The sequence below is a fragment of the Lampetra fluviatilis genome, chromosome 9 (assembly GCF_964198595.1).
Source record: "Lampetra fluviatilis chromosome 9, kcLamFluv1.1, whole genome shotgun sequence".
Taxonomy (NCBI): domain Eukaryota; kingdom Metazoa; phylum Chordata; class Hyperoartia; order Petromyzontiformes; family Petromyzontidae; genus Lampetra; species Lampetra fluviatilis.
This window is the reverse complement of record NC_136283.1, coordinates 7,706,240-7,728,807: the sequence shown is the minus strand read 5'-3', so window position 1 is coordinate 7,728,807 and position 22,568 is coordinate 7,706,240. Positions and strand designations below refer to the sequence as shown.

General features: G+C 42.6%; 1 protein-coding gene across 3 annotated transcripts in view; it reads left to right on the top strand.

Moving 5' to 3' along the window:
• Positions 1 to 22,568, top strand: part of LOC144934180 (E3 ubiquitin-protein ligase MARCHF1-like) — a 109,904-nt gene that overhangs the window by 66,502 nt on the left and 20,834 nt on the right. For 2 of the 3 annotated variants that reach the window (XM_078859737.1, XM_078859738.1), the window contains exons 2-3: positions 12,537 to 12,587; positions 21,394 to 21,473. In XM_078859737.1, the coding sequence (XP_078715863.1) occupies positions 12,537 to 12,587; positions 21,394 to 21,473 (131 nt within the window). Of the gene's footprint in view, positions 1 to 12,536; positions 12,588 to 21,393; positions 21,474 to 22,568 lie in introns of those variants that run through there. The other variant, XM_078859736.1, reaches the window with a different exon arrangement.

Genomic DNA, 22,568 nt, shown 5'->3' with positions numbered 1-22,568 from the left:
TTCCACCTCATCCTCCAACAGCCACACCAACCACATCATTGCATCTTCCAGCTACCACCCCAGGAGCCTCCGTCACTGAGGTCCCCTTGTCACCACTGAAAAAAACCCAACACCCTCACCTGCAGCATAGTTGGCTGTCACCTCAGCTATTGCAACTCTGTCCTTGTTCAGTCATTGTCAAGTAACCTCAAGTAACTCTAATGGTTGCACAGCAATAAATTTGGTGAAAGGCAGCTGAGACAGCCATGTAGAAAAGCCCTCTGAAGGGAAATTACAACAATACATTCTATTCACTGAATACCAGTCACCTATTTTTTGCTAAATGTTTCCCCCTGTTGACATTTGGTACCACAAACAATGCGTGTGTATTCCACACAGAAACCGTATGCCAGAGAGCGATGATTTTACTTTCCTTGAGTCTGATTGGAAAACACCGTAAAAATGTCAAATGGCAGCTCATTAAGGTTATCCTGCACCTAACAAGATGACGAAAAGGACATCAGGCTCTGTCACTCGGCAACCAGTGATGTCACGGCTAGTAAATTCCCATAGGGCTATCAGATTTGGCTGAATGAACCAAAGGCCAGATCAAAATGAAAATTCTGCCTATGTGCAACATAACTAGAGTTTTGATGTCCAGAACACTGTATCATGCAATAACCACAACGAGGCAGGCTATTTTGTTAATTATAATTCCAAAGCATGTGGGATTATAATGGATTGTCTGATGGATCCCACAATTTAAAACAATTGAAAAGGCATTAAAATATGGAGATCAAACAAAGCATTGCAGGTTACTACATTTGAAATATAGTGTATGACTACAAAACGCAAATACTCTATGACCTTTACCATAGGTCATGCACATATGCAATACAATTAGGGGTTCTATGTGAATAAATGGCAATACAATCATTGCAGAATAGTATTCCACTATCTTTAAGCCCAATATGTACCTGGAATGACTACATGAATGGGGGAAATAATATGGGCCTGTTCACATGCTACAATATTTTCAAATGCACCATTTTCCCCTGACAAAGGGTGACACGTGGGCATTTACCTCAAACATTTTTCACCCCATTCACTCCACTCGCCTAAAGGTGTCCAGGCCTCGGCGTGAAACGTGGGGGCAAAGGTGACAGATATTACGCTTTTATTTTCTGTGTCACCACGTGGTAAGGATGGTCAAGACTTTTTTTAAAGCTCTTTCTTTGCTTTCTGGATAGGTCACCGTTGTCATTGTCGGCATCATCTTATTTTATATTGGAGATGAAGTGATGATATTAGCCCATGTGCAGGAGGAGCAGGTGGATTGTTGCATTGTGAGACCTTGCGGGATAGCAACAACCTGGGTAGGATTTCATCCAGCAGTGGACAGATCATGGCTGATGATGATACGGTAATATATTTTTTAAAATAATGGTCATGCATAACAACATAACCCAAGATCACCAACATGCGGATTTCCAAACTGAAATCGAAAAGGGTTTCATTATAACCAGGCCAAATCACAAGGTCGAAACAGTAGTCGGCTGCTAATATTTCAGTTCTTCACCTGAGGACGGCTGCTTGCGTTGTGGCCGAAACGTCGTGAGAATTATTTTATTATGTTTTATTTTTATTATTTTATTATTTCCCTTCTACGTGACTTTACCGAATGAACCAAGAAGATGAATCCCTGCAGTCACGAAAGCTTTAAATCGAAATTTAATATTTCAGTAGTTAATTGGATTTCAGTCCTTTGTAAATCCACTGCGAGATGAAGGTCTATGATGAGCCAGTCATGGGGGTTGTTTGACCATACTCCATGTTGGTCGTCGGTGCCAATTGGTGAAGGGGAAGGCAGGATCGATTCAAATATAAGTATTCACTAATGTTAGCCATGGCTGTGAATCCAACTCGGTGCATAAACCACTGTGCCACTGCTCCAGGTGCTCTCTTAAATAAGACCGGATTGGTTTCTGAAAATAACACAATCGAGACTGAATCTTGTCTACTTATTTGGTGAATAATTCACCTTCCACGAAACAATCTTACCTATAAAAGCACTTACATTGCAGAATTAGTATAAAAACAAATGGAATATTTATATATTCACACCACAAAGATATGGCTCCAGTAAGTGAATCAACCTGATTCACCTGCTGTGTAAATTAGCCGAGCTTAAAATGAAAACGTGTAAGCTGAGGTTTCCCTGTAGCTGGTGTGGGATAGTTTGTGCGACAACACTTGACGTTGCTGTAGCTGACGCAAACCTTTTTTGAAAACAGCTATAAATATTATTCATAAGCGTATAAAGATGTTGACATTTAAATATAGTACAGTGCATTTTTGTTTAATTTCGTTTTGTTACAAAGGTTGGCAACCAATGAAGGTATTTTGGATACTAAGCACTTGATTTGTGTCGAGTTTCATTGCATGCATTTTCAGAATTCTGTCGTTCAGAAATTCCACAATTCATGTTTTATGGCACGATTCGCCATGCACAATTAGCGGAGCTACATTCTGTAAATAATACCACAGCCGGGAGAATATCGAGGAGAATCCACGTTAGACGTGCTGATGCCACGCACACCGCGTCCATGGATCAAGCTGACCAGACAGACTCCATCCGTGCTATAAAGTTTCTGTACCAGTGTGGAAAAAGTTATAAAAACTTGGCCATGAATCTGTGCAGAATGGGTTACCGGGCCCTCTCAGAGCTCCCCACACAAGCCACATACCCCCATATCGTGATTTGTGCCGTTCCACAATCAACATTTTTTTTATTTCACCAGGTAAGGTCCGCTGAGCCATATTTTTCAGAAGCGACCTGGCCAAAAATGACAGCTCAATGAAGTGGCTCGTCATGTGGAAATTTATAGCGGCCAAATACTCTGCAACGCATGATGATTCTAAATATGGAGGGAAAAGCCGGACGACTCGGAGAAAAATCAACGTGGCCAGAGGGAGAACACGCAAATTTCAAATATGCAGCAGCAGGCATCGGGGTCGGGATCGAACCCACGACCTCCTGTATACCAAGTGAGGTATTTTTAACATCTCGCCACCGTGGTACCCAATCATCAACTTTGCCGTACACCCCTCTCACTTTGGGCCATTCTACAATTGTACCATGGGGAGTGGAGGAATGGTTTCACTTTGATATGGAATTGGCCTACGTGAATTGCATTTTGCAGGAATTTTTCCATGTTTATGAATACCCGGCCGCCATTCTGCCAAAGAGTAGTATATTGACGGACAAAACAGCTACGTGAATTGGGTCCCGTGTGTCTTGACCTTGTTTGACTTCGACAAGTCATCGTGCATGTTCAGCCTTCCTGTTGTGGTTTTAAGAAACTATGGTTCATTTAAGACCAAAATAGAGTATATAAAAAATAAACCACATGATATTAATTATATGCAGAGGCTATATTCAGAGGACATTGACTTACTAACAATGTCTATAAGTTTGACACGTGGTATATAAGCCAATGAATTGTCAGCACAAATAGTTTTAAATCAAAGTTACTTACGTGTTTGGTGCTTCTCTGAGTAAATATGTTAAATGCACAAGAACTCCAGGCATGAAGTGGTATTTGCATACAATTTGGCCACTCCTTGCTGTCCTTACCTGTTCTATATGGTTGCACAATATAGAATGAGGCTAAGATGGTTATCAAATATGCAGCAGATGGTTATCTTAGCCTTATTGTCTAATTACAGAGTTGTATCCTGTTCAGTGGAGTGACATTTGAGCTTTTTTCTTTAACAGACACTTGCAGCAGAATCTTGTGACACAGAAATACAAAACAATAAATAAAATACACCAATGTCACCATCATCTGGGTGACGGCCTCGCCACCAATCACGGTCTTGTGATACCAATATGCATTTTTCTCCTGCACGTGAGCTCATCTCATTGCACGCTCATCCATCTTTAAACGTATTGTGACTTCCATTTGTTCTCTGATCCGTGTATTCTTCTTTCTGTCTCGCAAAGTAATTCCCAGCACACATCTCTCCATCCTTACTCGTCGGTATTTGTTCTATTTTCAAAATGTCCATGTTTCCAAACTATATGTCATAAAAAATCAATGTGCACTGATTCGAAATCTTCCACTTAAGGCACATTAGCATGTTGCTTTTTATTAGCAAATATAAATATCCCAAAACACTTAGTCCTGCTCTAACTCACCTATTTCATCATTTTGATCCTGTTCTGCCTCCAAGAATGGCCCATGATATACATACTCGTTTGTGTTTTCCAGTTGTGACCCTCCGACATTTTTTCAGTGAACTTGTTGAACATGACTTGTGCTGAAATTTTGTAGACTGATCTTGGATTTGATTCCGTGAAGGATAATGTAGTCTTCCAGTAGTTTACAAACCGAGGCCTTCAGAAAATGTATATGTATAATATAATTTATGAAGATAGAACGGCACTTAAATTGCAAGTAGAAAGTAGAATATGATCAAATATTAGTCTGAAGTCAAGCACGGAGTTGATGCACTATCATCAAGGCTATGTTACAGCAACATTAAATATTTCTCAATATTGCATTGAAGAAAAGTGCATTACCATGTATGGAAAATATATAAACAATTCATTGGGCCCTTCCTGTGGAAATAAATACAATCTCATTTTTTTTCACGAAGTCGTAATACTAATCAATGGATATTAGAGAGAGAAATGTATTGAAAAGCTTAACAAAAAAGGCTGCAATGTTCAAATAGCAAAACAAAAGTCACACAGCAAGAGAATGCACAGGCATGAGGAATGCTGGAGTATTTGTGGCACAGGACATGCTCAAGCATAACGTGTGTGTGTGTATATGTGTGCTGCAGGCCACTCTTTGTTATATTTCTTCACCTCGACCAGGTCTTCTAAGTGCAGGTGAAATACTGTTAATCGACCCGCATGTCCCATTGCCATTACACAATATTAATGCAGGGCGAATAGGGTAAGCACTGTCTACGGGCCAAGGAATATTGAGTGAATCTAAAAGGATATAGGGCGATCTGATTACAGTGTTGTGCCAACATTTAAGCCCTGTATCTCATTCATAAAATTGGCAAAATCCTTCGCTTACCTGTTTACCAGTGATGGGGTGAGTGGCTGGTGAATGAGGAGCACTAGGCATGACTCCACATACACTTTCATACAATGAGGTCATTCGAAGGCCATGTCAGCCAATCTCTGCTGGCTTAAAAGTCAATTTATAGCAAGGAGGATCATTCATTATCCTATTTAAATTCCCCATGCCAGAATCGGCCAATGGAAGTAATTAGTCAATGGTTGTATAACAATATTATAGTGCATTTCAACGTCTTATTTTAACCACACCTGATTTGGTGAAATGTTAATGATCTGTAATGGATCACTCTGCCTTGCCTAATGGGAGTGCATTGGCTGAGTCTGCATTCTCCTTCCCCTTAACAACCTCCATAGCCACGAGCACACTGGAGACAACCCGTCCGAGCACTCCTAGAAATACCCCACTCTCTCTTGCCTTTCCCTTTGTTGCCTAGCACACGCTGCAGGATACAGCCACGCTGCCATAAACTCCTCCCAACCCGATACCTGAACTCGGCGTTTGTAATGTTCATTCGTAAACGGGTGAAGATGTGACCTGTGCGCTAGAACGCAATGTGGGGGGGGGGGGGGTGCGCGTTATTTTTGTTTTGCAGTGTGATACCAGATGATGGGATAGAGCAGTGGGGGGCGGTAAGTGGTCCCGCAATTGAGAATTGTGCTCGCGTGACGGCACGGGCTCAACATCTGACCACCGCAAAGCACTTAAACAAGTGGGGCTCCATGCAATGTTGTATTCTCTCTCTCTCTCCAGTTTACAGTTTTGTCATTCAGAGGAGGGGTGGGGGGGGGTAGCCTTCCACTATCCTGGATTAACCTCGCATTAAGAAGCTTAGGACTAATTGTGGTGGAGGAAGATTGGCAATGACGTGACCTTGACCCCAACAGAATTTTGTTGACAAAACTACCGTAGACGCCTTTGCGAGCGCGCAGCTCTTTGCGCTCCCATTGGTTCACGTCCCCCCCCCTCTCACCCAGGTGGGTCGCTGTGGGTGCCCTACGTCGTGCGTGTGCCAGAGGTCGCAAACGGGTTTTGATTCCGTACCCGTACCCGGCCGCACCAGGGTCGCAAATGAGTACCCGTACCCATACCCGGCCGGGTACGGGTAGCCGTTCCCTACCCGTACCCTACCCGAAATGAGTGACAAGCGGTTACTCACCAGTGACTCACGGCCTACCCGTACCCGGCCGCACCAGGGTCGCAAACGGCTACCCGTACCCGGCCGGCTACCCGTACCCGGCCGGGTACGGGTAGCCGGGTATCGAGTAGGGTACGGGTATCGGGTACCCGGTTGCGACCTCTGGTGTGTGCCCATCGTTGCTTCTTTCTTGCACGATTCGGACGCAATGCATCACCACCCTCTTCTTTTTGTGCGTTTTTTTTTCTTCTTCTCAGCATTTCTTCCCACATCCCCTGCATTGTGCCACCTTTCGAGTGCCACGCTCTCACAGCGGCGTTCACTTCCTGCTCATTAAGTGTTGTCGAAATCCTCCTGCCCCCCAATTCTTGCCACGTTGTGTTTATGTTGACACACGCTTCCTGCAGTCAACATACACAACATTTTAGCTGCCACCTCCTCTCCCCAGCTGCAACTGGTCTCACGGCACCCGCTGGCCAAGCCACACACTTGACTCATCCTCATGCTTGAGAGCTTTGAGCCAGGAACAGATTATAGATCTTGCATTGCGAATCCGCTTTGCGATAGTGGAGCCGCACATCGTGGCATGGAGCAACCCAGAAATAACATCGCGGGGATATTTTCTCAGTACGTTATACGGCACTGTACGTAATCTGTTTTTTTACGCAGTTGCCCTGGTCGAAAGGGGACGAAACGTCATGTAGCCAGCAGCAAACAGCACTCTTAACGTTGTAATAGATAAGTGTGAAAACGTTTCTTAAATTGAGTTGGGGACGTAAGACGGTGAGAGGCAATTTTCGTCTTCATGTGAACAAACAAAACAACATAGCACTGTTACTTCATTACCTCAAATTTAATTACCTAAAATTAATACAGTGCCCTTTTTTATTTGCAGATCAAGCCGTATGTAAAATATCACCAAACGATGATGAAAAATGACCTTGAGAAGTCAGTTATTGAGTCTGGTGCCAGGTGGTACAATTAACTTTTAATTATGATGAAATAAGCCTTCCTATGTAACAAATACAAATTAACGTTTACTTTAAGCCAGTATTAGGCTATACATTCTACTTTTCAAGATGTACCCACGTTTGTGTGTGGATTACGTTGGAAATTCGAATGTATTGCATTGGCTATTGATGTCATTTTCATCGGCCAAAGTTAAGTGCGATACGTTCCAAAATCGCATTTCACGAAGTTTAATTTTACACATGTAATCACATCAAACAAATCCAAAGTATGCAAGCGGGCAGTTTGTGTAAGTGTTGTGTCTACTGTAAGCTTGAATATGCAGGTATTAACGAATCATAATAAAATAACATGTGACAAACGGGAAAGAAGCACATTAGCTATTAATTGGCCACACTAAAAAAAAGTAACGAGATGGTTTTTATTGTAAGAGTGAAATTTCAAGTCAAAACAGCACACACATCCCTAATCAGTGAATGTCGTTTGTCAATCACCTGTAAGCAACGTGGGATGACAACGTCCTACAGTAGAGGTGACACTATCCACAAGGCCGTCCAGCCACACGTTGTGTTTTGCTGCTTTGAAACACTTGAAATGCATTTCTTTTAATTTACTTGTTTTTAATAAAACTTCACGGGTCCGTTATAAATCATCTTTGGCTGAGGAGGCATGTGGCAGCTGATTTTATCCAGTGTTGCAGAGCGTGGTCCAGGAAGCAGGCCCGTCTTCCTGTGTCTCCTTCGCCAAACAATGTCCCGGAAATCACTAAGGGCAAAATGTCCATCTGTCAAGGCTTGGAAGTAAGATAGCGTTATTATTTATGCTGGGGTTAAAAAGATACCAGTATCGTACCTAATTATTCAGTTTGGCACATAATTGAAGCATTCCATCTTGGGAATTCGGATACAACAGCCACTGTCTCTGGTAATTAATTACTTGGGCACATGGGAAGATTCTTGCATAGGTAGAGCTGTTGTCTTTCATAATCAAACATTAGGTGATTCATTTCAGGCATGCCATTGGACCATCACACTTCTGTCAAATATAACTATTCTTCTTACAGAAAATTGAAAGCAAACACAGCCACAGTCCTTATTTTCTTCCACAGCATATGTGTAAAACTGCCTTTGTTCCCACGGACACAAATTCCTGAACGGTGTGCACTGGGCATGCAAAATATAGCATAATAACAGGAATTTTCTTGATTTCTCCTCAATTAGCCCAATGCTCAAGCATGGATCTTTCACTTTGTACACTGAAGTCTATCTAGTATTTTATCAAATGCCCGGGGCAGAAAATCATAACTTGTAGGACACACACACCTACTGTAGAGAGAACACAGGGTTGTAACATCAAGTGCAGGTTTATTCATTTGATTTTGTTATTTTGAAGACTGACCATTATTATTTCATTGCAGGTCATTGCTTTTTAATTTGCGTAGTAATTTAGATGTACAAACCACTCCACTACATCACTTAACAGTTCCAGTTAAATAGAAGGTAATGTCATTCACGTTATGTTTTACTTCACAAACGCTGTCTATTTTGGGTTTTGACAGATGACAGCTTCCAGACAGAGCTGAATTAAAGGCTGTATTGTATTTTTTTCCGTTCTGCTTTCTATTGGTATTCTATTTCATCCCTACATGCTAAACACTCATTAATGGAATTTACCAAAATCCCAATGCAGCACTCTCCTGAAAAAGAGACTGACGAACCAATGAGGCTTGGCTGGAAAAACAAAAGGGTACTGTTATTCATGTATTCGTGAAAGTGTTGGTGGACTGGTCACGTGGTAGTTAACACACTGGACTATGAACCAGTTGAACTGAGTTCAGTTACTCGCCGCAGCTCAAGTCAGTTGCGAGCGATATTTGCCACGGTCCTAGCCTCTACTTAACGAACTCGCACATTCCAGCGTGGTTAAGCATGGTCAAACGATCTCAATGACCAAGATGGCACACGGATTCGGCAGGGCTTTCATTCAGATATAGATTTACAAAGAGATGTAAAACGTCATTTGTGTCTTTTTTACCATACTTCACTAAACTTGTGGGTTGGCGAAGGGGCAGGAGGGCAAGACTAGTTGTGTAATATCATTTGGCACTTATTTTATCCGTGGCTGGGAAATCGAACTTTGGTTTGTAGCACAGGATGGTTACTTTCATAATGTAAGAGAAACATCTTTTTACATGCATGTTGTAAAGTTAAACATTGGTCATACGTGTAAGCTGAAAAGACATAGGCCGTAATTTAATATAAAAATTGAGCGGCTACGAAGCAACGCAAACTTTGTTGTTTAAGTGCTGATAAACAAAATGGACCCCCTCCGGTGGTTGGGGACTAACTTCAGGACAACTTGAACTGTGGAACCTCTCGACACGAATTCCCAGTGCATAGTGGAACAACGGAGGGACGTTGTCAAAAGCAACAGCCCTACCCAGGTTACAACACCGCTGGCCACTTGGGGCTGTCACTACTTGGCAATGGCCCGAATGGGGACAGTAAACCCCATAACGTGAAATAATCGGTTGTGTGAATGTTTTTTGTTTATCCACATCGCTGTATGTGTGCTTATTTTCTGGCACTTCACATGGCCTTAACGTGCACATAGCCTGGCACAAGCGCCGTGGTGACGTCACCGCGACTTAGTGGCGAATGACGGTTGTTGTTATTTTGTGGAGAAGTCGAGGGAAGCAGGCCATGGCGTAGGATGGTGGACTCGTACTCAGGGTGTATACCATTTTTTTTACCATGCCAGGCTCACTCAGCTGTATAGCTCTGTTTCTTCAGCAACCTGGTCACAAATGATAGCTCAACGAAGTGGCTTATCACGTGGAAGTTTAAAGCAGCCAAATACTTTAAATGCACGTTTCAAAATGTGGAAGGAAAAAACCAGAGGACCCGAAGGAAAATGCACGCTACCACATGGAGACCGTGTAAACTCTGACGACTCAGGGGTCAGGGTTGGGAACTAACCCAGGCGAGGGAGATAACATCTACCCACCACATGGCTCTCTGTGCTTACTTGCTTTCAGCTATTGACACAGCTCAGTCCTTGGCTTTATTGACATTTCCAGAACATGAGCACATCTGATGATAAAGTCAGGTGAAGTGGACATTCAAACAACTTACACTCAAGGAGCTTAATGAATTAGCATTCACTTGGATTTGTTTAGAGCCGGATATCCAATTAGTTCAGTAATCAATTACTCTAATAATTATTGGTTTGATTACACTGTTTAACGAAATATTTTTGTTTGTCCCTGGGTAGTAAGTGTTATTTTCTAATTGCGTATGCCTCAAAAGTATTCCCCACAAACTTTGCTTTTGTGACCAGGACAGTGATATTTTGAAGTGTACTTATTTTCAATGTTCAAACGTGTTAATTTGTGTCATTCCTTCACGTAAAGTCTTGGTCACAAAAGCAAAGCATCTTTCTTCCCGCATGTGCCGCTGGATGGAAGGTAATAAGCGGGGCTTGGTGACATCTTCGGCATAATCAGCCGTATCATGATGGGCATGGTTTTAGGGGGTTTTCTGCCTTTAGGAGGCAGAATGGAAGGGCGACCCACATTTTTTTATGCGCCCAAGTAATTGATCACAAAAAAGTACAGTACTCCATAAAAAAAAGTTTAGTTCATTCATCAGCTTAATCAAATAATTGTCCCAGCTTTGAATTTACATCTGCACTGATACTGATTTTCATAAATTGGAGATCACATATAGCTATTGAGCTAATCAAGCACTGGAATAGAACACCAAAAAATTGGTAGCAGTTATGAAGAGCACGTTTGCTTTAGAAAACCACATGGGAAAGAATATGAACTTGCGATTGATTGCTTTGCTCTGGGGTGATGTGATGCAGAGGCATGGGTGATCTTAATCAGGTTAATGGGGTCCCTTTTGGGAGCCATTGACTAGACCTCGAGCCACCTCTGAACCGTTTGCAGAGTGCCAATTATGTGTGTATAAAACAGGGCTGGATTCTTTTAGAATTTGTTTTGATGCTTTTGTAGAATTTTGACCGCCAGAATTTCCACGAAAAAACTATTCTGCCAAATTCGTGAAACAACTGTTTGTCTATTTAGTGTACGAGTATGATGTCACAAGATGTGTATACTGCACATGCTTTTTGGAGACTAAACACAAATTGCAAAATTGGTAAAAGAATAACTGCGAGTGTGTTATTCCGGCTCTGCATCGTTTAGGGACCCATGCACAGCCACAGGGGCCTCTTGTTGCCGCGCGCCTTTCTGCCGAGTAATCCAAGGGCTACATCTACAATAGAATAGAGGGCCTTGCCCTTCAGACTCCCCTCTGTGGGCTTGCCACTGAGAGTCAATGCCGCGTGACGCACCCTGCAGCCCAAACAAAGTAGCAGATTTCAGAGAAAAAATGCACAGGATCCACGCTCAAGCTATACATCCCAATGTTCTCAATTGATCAACATTCTTATTTAGCAATTGAAAAGCCTAAGCTAATTTTCTTTGCTCTCCAACACAACGGTGTGCTGTACTAGTAACGAATTGGTATATTCTGTTTAAAGGACAAACCTTACGAATTAGCTGTGTCGGGTGGTGGCGGGTTTAACGACACATTTATATATTTATGCGGTTTTACCCAAAAAAAAACATGTATTATGGTTGATATTGGTCGCGAAAGCCTACGTGTTAAACAATTTTTCTTAATAACAAAAAAAGTGAAATATTGGTAAATAACACTGCCTGATTAAACGTTATACATGACTGACATTTCAAGAAATGGCTCTTCTTTGCTTGCTGAGGGAACACTGCTAAGGAAAAATGGGCAGTGATACGCTATGTCCAATCCCAATTTGAGCGAGAGTCATTTGGCAAATGTGGACAATGACGCCCGCACACAGCGCCCCTACTCGCTTCGGCACGGTTCGAACGTAGCAATCAAAGCCCCCTCTCGTGAAACTACCACAGACCGTGCCTGTGAAACATTGCGCCTTTGTGTTAGCCAAGAACGGTGGCGCAAGTATCACATTTGATTTATAAATAAGTCTTATTTCCAGAAATGTCGCCACTGCTATGTTTTATTCGTTTATGGCAGTGATTTCATTTGTGCCTTTGCACCTCTGCCACAATTTTCCCTCCTCTGCTGGTTATAAAATTAAATAATAAAAATTAGGTTAATACAGTATTTTTTTACTTCATGGGCGAAAATCTGGGTCCACAGCCAGATGAACGGGATTAACACTTTTGCGTGACTATCATGTCTGTGTTACAGTTCTCCTGTGCCGGCTCCACAGCTGCTGTGTGTGTGTGGCTGCTGTGAATGCGTGTGCTGTATATGTATTGATGCCTCATGTCTTTATGTTGGCAGGGCGAGAAATCTCCCGGCCGCTCCACGAGCCGTTCGAGTAACATCTCCAAGGTAGGGTCACGGCCTTCCCAAAGACATGAAGATGCAGGTGGCAAACATGCCTTGGTTAAACATAGCGACGAAACGGCTTCTGTGCAAGATGTCAAAGTTGCATGCTTCAGTCTTGTTGTTGTTGTTGACCTGGTCTCCCCATGTCCTGTTTGTTAAAAGGAACCCCCCCCCCCCCCTAAGTTTATTGAGTGGCATGATATGCGGTCCCAATACGATTCAAGACGTGATTATTTTTGTTTAATTTGTACTGCCTAGTTTATATTGTCTGTCTCAGCCTAAATGTATAATTTGTTTATACAATAAAACCCCAGCTCTCTAGGCTCTGGCTGGCCAGATTCTGTAGTTAACAGGATCAAGGTGCCTAAGTAAAAAAAAATCTGCAATCTTAATGATGAAAAAAAATGGCAAAATAATAAAATGATGTGCATAATATATACTGTACCTTGGAATATTACATATAGTATATGCTTATTAAAATGCATTGGAACATGGTATAATGTGTATCACGTGTAGCATACAGAGTTAAACTGTATTAAATGTACCTAAGGCAATACATCTGGGTTAGTAGGGGTTTTTCTGGGAGGGATGATAAGGGATGGGCTTAAGTGGGGATTGGTGGGGGCAGTAACGCACCCTTACAACCGTTAGATAATTTGTGTGCAGGCGATCACAGAGATAGCTCGAGCCATGGAATAAACAATCCACATCGGGAGCACCGTGACCTGAGGTGGGGGATTTGCTCTTCAAAACGAAATCTTGTCTGCAAATAATATGGGGTTCAAAGGTGATTTAGTAACCAACCATGCACAAGCATCGATGTGAAGCCCTGCGTGTATAACACCTACACTGAGCATGGCAAGTAAATATTTAATACGAGCAACATCTTAAGTACAAAAGAAAACTAAAAAAATAATATTAGTCATTTGCAGAGCTTTGGCCATTCAATGATTTTATGAATTGATTATTTTACTGACTATTGGTTTGATTACGTGACTAGTCCGATAACGTGAAAATAGAACAACAACAAAAACCTTGTTTCCCCTACTGGATGGAACGTGATAGAAGGTGGCCCTTGTTGCCGCAATCGGCATCATCGGCCGCGTCCCGCTTGGAGTGGCTCGTAGGGGGGTTTCCTGCATTCGGAAGGTAGGATGTTTGGAGGCGACCACCATTTATTAAAGGGAGCACGCAATCAACGTTAAAAAGTAGACGATAATGATTGGTCAATTGAATCAAGAGCTCACAATTCAAACAAAACTGCAAGAGCTAGAGTGGATCATTCTGGGAAATATAAAATGTATTGTCTTTCATTCCACATCTTCACTTGTAAATAATATATTTCATATTTTGCCCAATTGATTTTCCCATACGTACTTTCAACGTGCAAATGTTAGACTGGTTTTATCCCTCTCGGGCTGGTCAACAGTCAGGAAAATTTAAAAAGTACTGCTGATTTACCGGATGTTATCGGTAGGTGCCCTCTCTTTACCATAGGCTATCAGAAATAAATGTACTGTACTTGTAAAAAAAACTCATATTTTGATGAAGGGGAAGCAATTTGGGCGAAAAATCACGTCATTCCATATCTCCACGTAAAAAATATAATGGATTTTGTCTCTTGGCCTTCCTGCCTTATATTAGCCTTCAGCATTCATTTAAACATACAAACTCCAGTATATTCTATATTCATGTGAGGATATATGAAATTGTATTTATTTAATATAATTAAAACATGTTTGTTTGTAAACAGATTCCCTTGCACTGGGAAAGACGTAATAAAATAGTATCCCTCCCCTTTATTAACCCACACTGACCCATTCACTTGTCATATCCCAAAAAATCATAATGGATCATAGTTGCTGACATGCAGCAATGCTATTCCGGGAGTCAATTATATTTAACCCTTTTCATTCCAACAAGTTTTTGGTCGTTGTGCAAGTTGGCACTGCAAAGTAAATGTCTCATTTTCAACAACATTCCACCTTCGTGCCAAGCTGCATAATGCCCAGATTAAGCAATGCTAATTTTTTTATGTTTTAAGCGGGTGACCCAGATTTCAGTTTTTAATTTCCATAGCTGTGACGTCAGAAAAATACCTCGTTTCTTAGTGTCACAACATCAAAGCAGCCCCAAAAGAGACTTTTAATCCTAATTTCCTGTCCAGTGCAATAACAAAGACTGAAGAGATCCGTGAGAATGAATTCTAGGCACATCTCAAAAAAGGACCCACAAATGTATCCCTCTTAAGCTGGTTGAGCCCATGGCTGCTAAAAATATCCCACGAACAAACATCAGTGCTGCCCATTCCTACAGACCAGATTTTCTTGTCACCAATAAAGACAAAGTTCACATTTTTTTGGGTATGGTGATTTAATTTGAATTACATACATGTGATTGGGAAGGAGAGGTGACGCAATGGTCCACGTGCTATGAACACAGTAACCTGAGTTTGATTCCCGGCCATGGCTAATATCAGTGGTGAGTGCTATCTGAGTTGGTTCTGGTTCCCCACACTGACCAGCATGGTAAAGTTACGATCCAACATGACTCACATGGCATGGGGAGGTCCTAATTCAACAGTGGATTGACAAAGGAGCTGTACATACACAGGCACCTTGGGTTACAATCCCATTTTATACTTTCGTAAATATTTTTTGCGGCATTTGTTTTTTTACATTTGATATAACGGTGCCTTAGCTGGCAGATATATACCAAAAATGTGCCACAGAGTGATTAAACATAACATTTACTCAACTATTGGACGAAACTTTTCTTAAACAAATTAAACGTAATGCCAATGACAGATTAATGTGGGCAGGTAAGCCATTTTTCTTGTTAAACATAGAAAATAAGTTAAATTGTCATCGAGAACTACCTGCAGTAGGACACCAAGTTCTCTTGCAAGATAAATGGCACACTAAGACAATACTGTTGAGCACATTTCTGGTAATCTTACCATTTCAGGCATTTGCTGGCATGGCTATTATTACATTACAGCTGCAAGTAGGTAGTGTAAAGCTCTGAGTTTGTATGCAGTCTACCACTGAGCATGTAATAGCATACACAGTTTTTTTCCTCTGTTATACGTTTTGAAGGAAATATTTACCGTAACGAGTGTAGCCCTAACCACACAACTTCCGGGGCTTGATTCATGCAGTCATTTTGGCCCTCACTCGGTTACTTTTTGGCGGAAAACTGCCATTTTTTGCATAACACAGACGAACTCATGAGGCAATATTCTGGTGGATTCACATTAGTCTGCCGAGAAGTCTATTAATTGAGGCCACAATGGCCATTAAATGCTCTATTGTTTTTTAAGCCGTCGTGTGCGAGTTCAGTCTGAGGCTGACTTGAAGAGCGCGTTTGCATGCTTATGAGACTGTTGGTCAAAGTTTGTTAAACTAAGCAAAGCCACGTGTCAGGGGTAGAAACCTCTAATAGGTCACATTTTCGATTTAAAGCTTTCGTGACTGCAGGGATTCATCTTCTTGGTTATTTCGGTAAAGTCACGTAGAAGGGAAGTAATAAAATAATATAAATAAAACATAATAAAATAATTCTCACGACGTTTCGGCCACAACGCAAGCAGCCGTCCTCAGGTGAAAACCAGGTCATTCAGACGCTGTCGCCTCGACAGACCTGGTTTTCACCTGAGGACGGCTGCTTGCGTTGTGGCCGAAACGTCGTGAGAATTATTTTATTATGTTTTATTTTTATTATTTTATTACTTCCCTTCTACGTGACTTTACTGAAAGAAGCAAGAAGAGGTCACATTTTGGCAAACGACCCTTCTTCATAGCACATCATCTATATGCCATATTTTTTTCCCGTTTAAGGCAGTGTTATTGACGGATGTGTTGATTTTTGTTTGTTATGTGTGCTTGTACACCACTTGTACAACGCTGCCAGTGCAGTGGCCCCAAATAATTTGTCGGGGGGGTGGGGGGGGAGAGGTAATGCTATTTCAGTCTTACATCAAAACCAGGAACCGAGTGGCACTGGCAAACAAGTTTGAGAGAACCGCTCGCAACAGCCTCGATGTCTGCCCCCCTACCACCGTGCTCTCACCGTGGTGGGCGGTGTGATAGGGCCTTCGCAGTAGCTGGTGCTGAGAGAGGCCGCTTCTGCCAAGCATCATTAGAACTTTGTACCGGCGTTAATTAGGATGTAGTGGCCTCAAATAAGTGGTGTCGTGATAGGGCGTCACACCAACATCGGCCCTCTGAAGCTGTGCCAGACTTTAAATCCAGTTTGACTGGATAAGATCACCAGAAAAAGCAGTGCCAGTGCGAAAATAAACTATTTTTTCAATTTCTAGGTAAACATTTGAAGTGAAAAAGGTTCCACTCTACAACAAGTGTAATCGTCTTAAGCCTGGCCACAGATTATCTGACAGCTGGAATGTGTGATTTCACCGTATTCTTATTGGAGGGTACAAAACCTTCAGCAGCGGTAGACTTGCGGTATTTGCCTCCACTCCTGCAGTATATGTATGTACGCTCCCTACAGGTTGCAAATGAAAGAAATACACTGGATTGAGTTAACATGCTATGTCTTTTGGTGATCTAGTCCGAGGATGTTACTAAACAGGAGGTGCTCTATGAATTTGGCAGGAGTTCTAACAAGTGTAAAAAAAAAATCGGCAGCTGGCATTGCTAATAATACTTTGGCAAAACACTTGCCTATGTGCAGGTGGCACTGGGCTCTTTATTTCTTACTAAACCTAGCACAAAAGACAAAGATCCCCCATATAGCCTTCACAGACTGTTGGGGCAAGCACTGTTAGCGAGCACCTATGAAGGCCAACACGTCACGCGAGGGGGTGAGTGGCCAGCACCACGCCCGACCGCCTTTGTCTCCCCAATGGCGATGTTTACACACACCACACCAGGTACTCCATTTGAGACTGAGTCAACCTAGGGGAGGCCCAGTACCGGTTTAGATAATCGTCAAAGGTGTTCACCATGAGCGGGAATCAAACCCGGGTGGTCAGGTTCGTGGCGCAGCGTGCTAACAGCGACATTACCGCTTCCCAACATAACACAGGCACACAACTCAATTAATGTCATGCTGACCTGTCTCATGTGGATGTTAATCCGCAGGCCCCTTTTGAAAACTGAGGCAAAAAATATTACACGAGCAGAATATTACATGATTAGCACCTCGAAAAAAGGTGCTACGTTTATCGGCTAACAGAATATAGCACATTGGGGTGCTTCCGTTGGGACGGAGGTGGCATTTTGCTGCACCACGTGTGCACTGCACAGTAATTTTTTTTGGCTCCTTTTGCTCGCCACGGCAGGATCTTTGAAGCTGTACAGGTGGGTGACATTCATTTGAAAGTGGTCTCTTAAATTGGGAATTCGCATAACTGGTTACCAGAGCTTGCCAAAATGGATCATTATTTACATTGGAATTCACATTAATACAAGTTTGAAAACCACAGCGGATATAAACACATTTTAATTCCTGATGAATAGCCAAGATAGAATATTTAATTTTGGTTAGATCATAGTGACTGCATAACACTGCATACCCCTGTGCATTTTCGATGCATTGATGAAAGTTTTGAATCGTTACATTGGATTTTTACTGATTCTAGAAACGTTGAGAAGACCCCAGGGGACTCCCTTTAATGTTGTGCTTGGCAATAGACCTGCCTTTTTTCAAGACACATGTGTAGGGGTGTTACGGAGGAGCTGTATGTGTAGGGGTGTTAGAGAGAGAGCCGTTATGCATGGCAGCTTATGGGAAACAAACACAGTGGGCGGGGCTACGTGAGTGCACGGGGGGGGGGTGCTCTCAACGACGTCCGCACCAGGCCCGGGGCCCCACCCCTCAGCAGGGGTGGAGTATAAAGGGGAATGTGTCAGAGGGCTCGGGGCAGAATGTTTAAGTAAACTCTTGAATACCGAAGACTGCCTAGCTAGAGCCCTGGACTCCCCTGGGACGCCGCCCTTGTCAGGGCCGCGCAGGACCGAGCCAGCGGCGTGGTCCCGTGAACCAGAGCCAGGACTCTGGGACTCCGGGTACCGTAGCCCGACTGACCAGTGTCGGGCCAGACAGCCTCCCCTAGCCCAGTAATTGGAGGATTAGGAGGCAGGCTAGGGGTAGCTAGCCGTGTGTTCCCAGCTATCCGGGTGAGGGGGCCGATACCCCCTCCAGTACTGTATGTCCCCAGTGACTGTTGTGAAATAAATACGTGTGCCTCTACTCGGGTGTCCACGCGTCCTCAACGGTACTACACATGGACAAGGAGGGATAAAAAGACAAACATACTGAAAGTAACTTAACATCGCTGAGGTGTGGCTATGAAGAGGCAGAGAGATGTTCCTCTGTGGGGCAGTTTTCTTAATGCATTTTCTACGCGAAAGTCAAGAGCTAAAGTGGTTTCCCGTTCAATTGAGAATGAGGCAGTGTTCAACCGGTGCTCAATTCAACTCCTGTTTACAGCCCTTAGCCAGTGGTGGAAATTCTTTATTCTCCACAACCCACAACTTCGCACTCACTTTGTTGACCCTGAAAGAGATGAATGACCGAGTTGACCCCAACCAGGATCTGAACTCTCAACTTTTTTTTATTTTATCCCACACGCTGTACCACCACTGCACCACCGGGCTGGTTATTTCTACGTACCAGGCTGCTATATCGTGTATAATACGTTTTTGGTTGCCTTCTGTGCCCCTACCGTATGGCTATTTATCAGTGCTTGTATTGCACTATGCACAGCATGTGAACTGTGAACCACATGAGCAGACATTGGAAGTGTTCACTGCCACGTAAGCAAGCCGATTTCCGTTTTTAGTCATCGTGTAATGGACTTCCACTGAGCAAAATGTAAACATTTAAACATTGGTTTGGAGGGAATAGTTGGTGCATTGTACACGATGCCATTTTGGGAAAGTTCCCATCACCAATTTAAACAAATGCTTTCCTGTGTATATTGGCTGCATGTCATTTGCAGATATCACTCACCTTCGTTTTAGCGCAAGTAATAACAACAATAAGTATAATATAATGGGCGCAAAACTCATGCAGTGAGTCGCTAAAGTGAGAAGTTGGAATTGACTTGCAATATTGTATTTATTTTATATACATACTATTCATGCATGCGTGTACTCGCACATATGCATATACAGAACCAACAAAGTAATTTTATACATTTTTGGAATGAGAAATTTGGGCCCTTTTCCATGTATTTTAAGCCTGCTATTTTGCAGTTTCCAGTGATCATGGAAATATAGACAAACTAAATAAATAAGGAATGCTTTCATTTAGGGATAGTCGCATTCCCAGTATGACTCTTATAAATAAATAAGGGGACACTTAGCAGGCACGCACATGAGTGTCATTCTAAAAATACGAAACACAGTGCATATCTTCCAGGGAGGTCACATTTCAGCACAAGGTGCATGGCTGCCCTGTGACTAGCACCTGCAACCGCAGCAGTACAGTAGGTGCAGCATCTAATTGTCTTCTTTTTTTTTAAACAAGGATATGAAAGTAGAATAAAAATACACATCTGCACACCAGTATGAGTCACTGCTGTGCGCATGCCTGGCCTGTGTCGAGCACTCACTGCCAAAGTTCTGTTGACAGTCACGCTTTTTTTTGTGTCGCTCAAAAATAAATGTCGGAACCCAAGAGAGGGGATGTGCAATAATCTTCGTGTGAGCGTTTGAGGTCACGCTGCTTTTTATATGCTAAAATAATATTGAATGCGTTCTTAATTTTGATTTGCTGGGAAAACCTGCACTTTAGTTTTGATATAATCAAACTTGCCTAGATACAAACAATGCTCTCCGTTTCGAACCTTGTAGGCGTTTTTTCACAGTTGTGTTCTTGCAGCGCTCCGATGCGTTTTCGGGTTGTGCCATGCATCGTTCTGCATGATGTCTGACGTTTCGCTCCGTGTGCCGGGATCATCTTCGGGAGCTGATTTCAGCAGTAAAAACATCAGGAACTGGTTTGAAGAAGCTCCCGGCGCATGGAGCAAAAGCTCAGACATCGTGCCGAGGTGCATGGCTGCCCTGTGACTAGCACCTGCAACTGCAGCAGTACAGTAGGTGCAGCAATAACACGTGCCATAACCCAAAAGCACATGGCAGAGTTATAATGCTTACTCTTGTATTATATTTGTTGCTTATTCGTTTTACAATATTTCACTCTATTCAGTCTTAACTCAAGATAAGGCTTTCAAGATGTTTCAGACAGCTGTAATCTTACCAGTTCTTTTTCAACTTGTCACAGGAAACTTATAACATAACATGTGTGTGGGCCCGATTTGTGCAGAGTTTGTTTAAACACTTTTGCATTCATTGCTAATGAAGGAAATCCTGCAAAAGTGATTCCGCCCAATTGATGTTGTGGTTTTTGCCCATTTTTTTTTGCGAGGAATAGCTTCCATGCATTCAGCAAGGCAAAATATTCCGTAGTGCATCAGTCGCCAGAGGAGTGCCAACGCGAATTGGGGCTGATGCCATGCAAACAGATGAAATACCACTTCTAAAGTTTGTCTAAAATAGCACAATCACTGAGATGCATTCATCACCGGATTTAAGAGTACATCTTTCCCTAATCCCAAGTGTACATTTAGACTGCTTGCCACTAAAATATACCCATTTCTAACCCAGCGTGACAACAGCTATGTGGAAACAAACCCGCGTGCAAAATAATGAAGGAAAATGCTTGAGTGTGGTGAAAATGAAATTTACCCCTGCAGACCCAGCATATCTGGGGAGTCCAAAGGACATGGCCGCTGCAGGTTGCCTCTAATTATTTTTGCGTAAATGCTTTGATTTGACAGGCGAGCAGCCCCACGTCGCTGACTGTCCCACGCAGTGCCTCTCGCGCATCTGTCAGCCCTTCCAACCAGGACATCTGCAGGTGAGCCAATGGGTCTGTTCACACACCCAGGGAAACAACATTGTGGTAAATCCAACATTGGAAAAGTTACAAAAAAAAATCACTCAGTTGGGATTATGCATAGCAATCATCACCCCCCTAATGGCAGACTAATGCCTGCTTGCAGGGCAGGTGTTGAGTCACCCGGTGCTACGCAGGGACAGCTGCCATTGTGGAGGGTACCCTTTCAAATGTTTTTTATGAGATCTGATGCCAGTCGCTTTTTGCATTTAAAGTGCCCTGTTTTTATTATTAAGTTGTAGCCAGTTGTTTGTTAACAAAGCCACCCAAAAGTTGCTTGGATAATTGTATATTAATTTTGGCATGCCTGGGAGCAATTATTATTTTAGATTTATGATAAGTCTGCCAATACATGCATGTATGGGCCTGTGGAGCATTTTACCTGCAATTGAAACAGGCTGTTGGTATGAATTTATTCATACTGATGCATTCTTGGAGCCAGATTTGGATGCAATTTTGCCCTACGGTGATGCATTACTTATGACCTTGCTTGCCTATTAGAGCCAGCATTAGTGATACAGGCATATCATCTTTGGGGAGAGGTCTTTTCAGATCTCACATACCAGCATGTGACACGAGCAAATTAAATAAGTGTTTTAATTTGAATGTGCCAAATAGTACATTATGCATGCGGCTAACAAAATTTCCCCTGGTGTTACATAGCCTCACAAGAAAAGTGCTATCGGCCAACATTTATGCGTGGAATCCACCATTTATATATTTGCCCAGGGGTTATGTTAGCAAGGGCACATTGGGATGCCCTACTGGGAAAGTGTACAAGGAAATATAATAATTAAAAGGAATTCATGACCTAATTTATATCTCACAAGAGGCCCATCGTGATGGATGTATAATTACTGGCAGCAGCAAACCTGAACTGTGAATACTGCATAGTCCCTTGATTTAGTAAACGATGCCAATGATTGGAGTATATTTAGCAGCTGAATGGATAACTCGCGTTGTAAGGCAACAGTATAAACAGCACTATCCCGAAGCCTTGGCTTTGAAAGTAGCTGTTGTGTACCCACATGCCTTTTTTTACACCGGCTTTGCAAA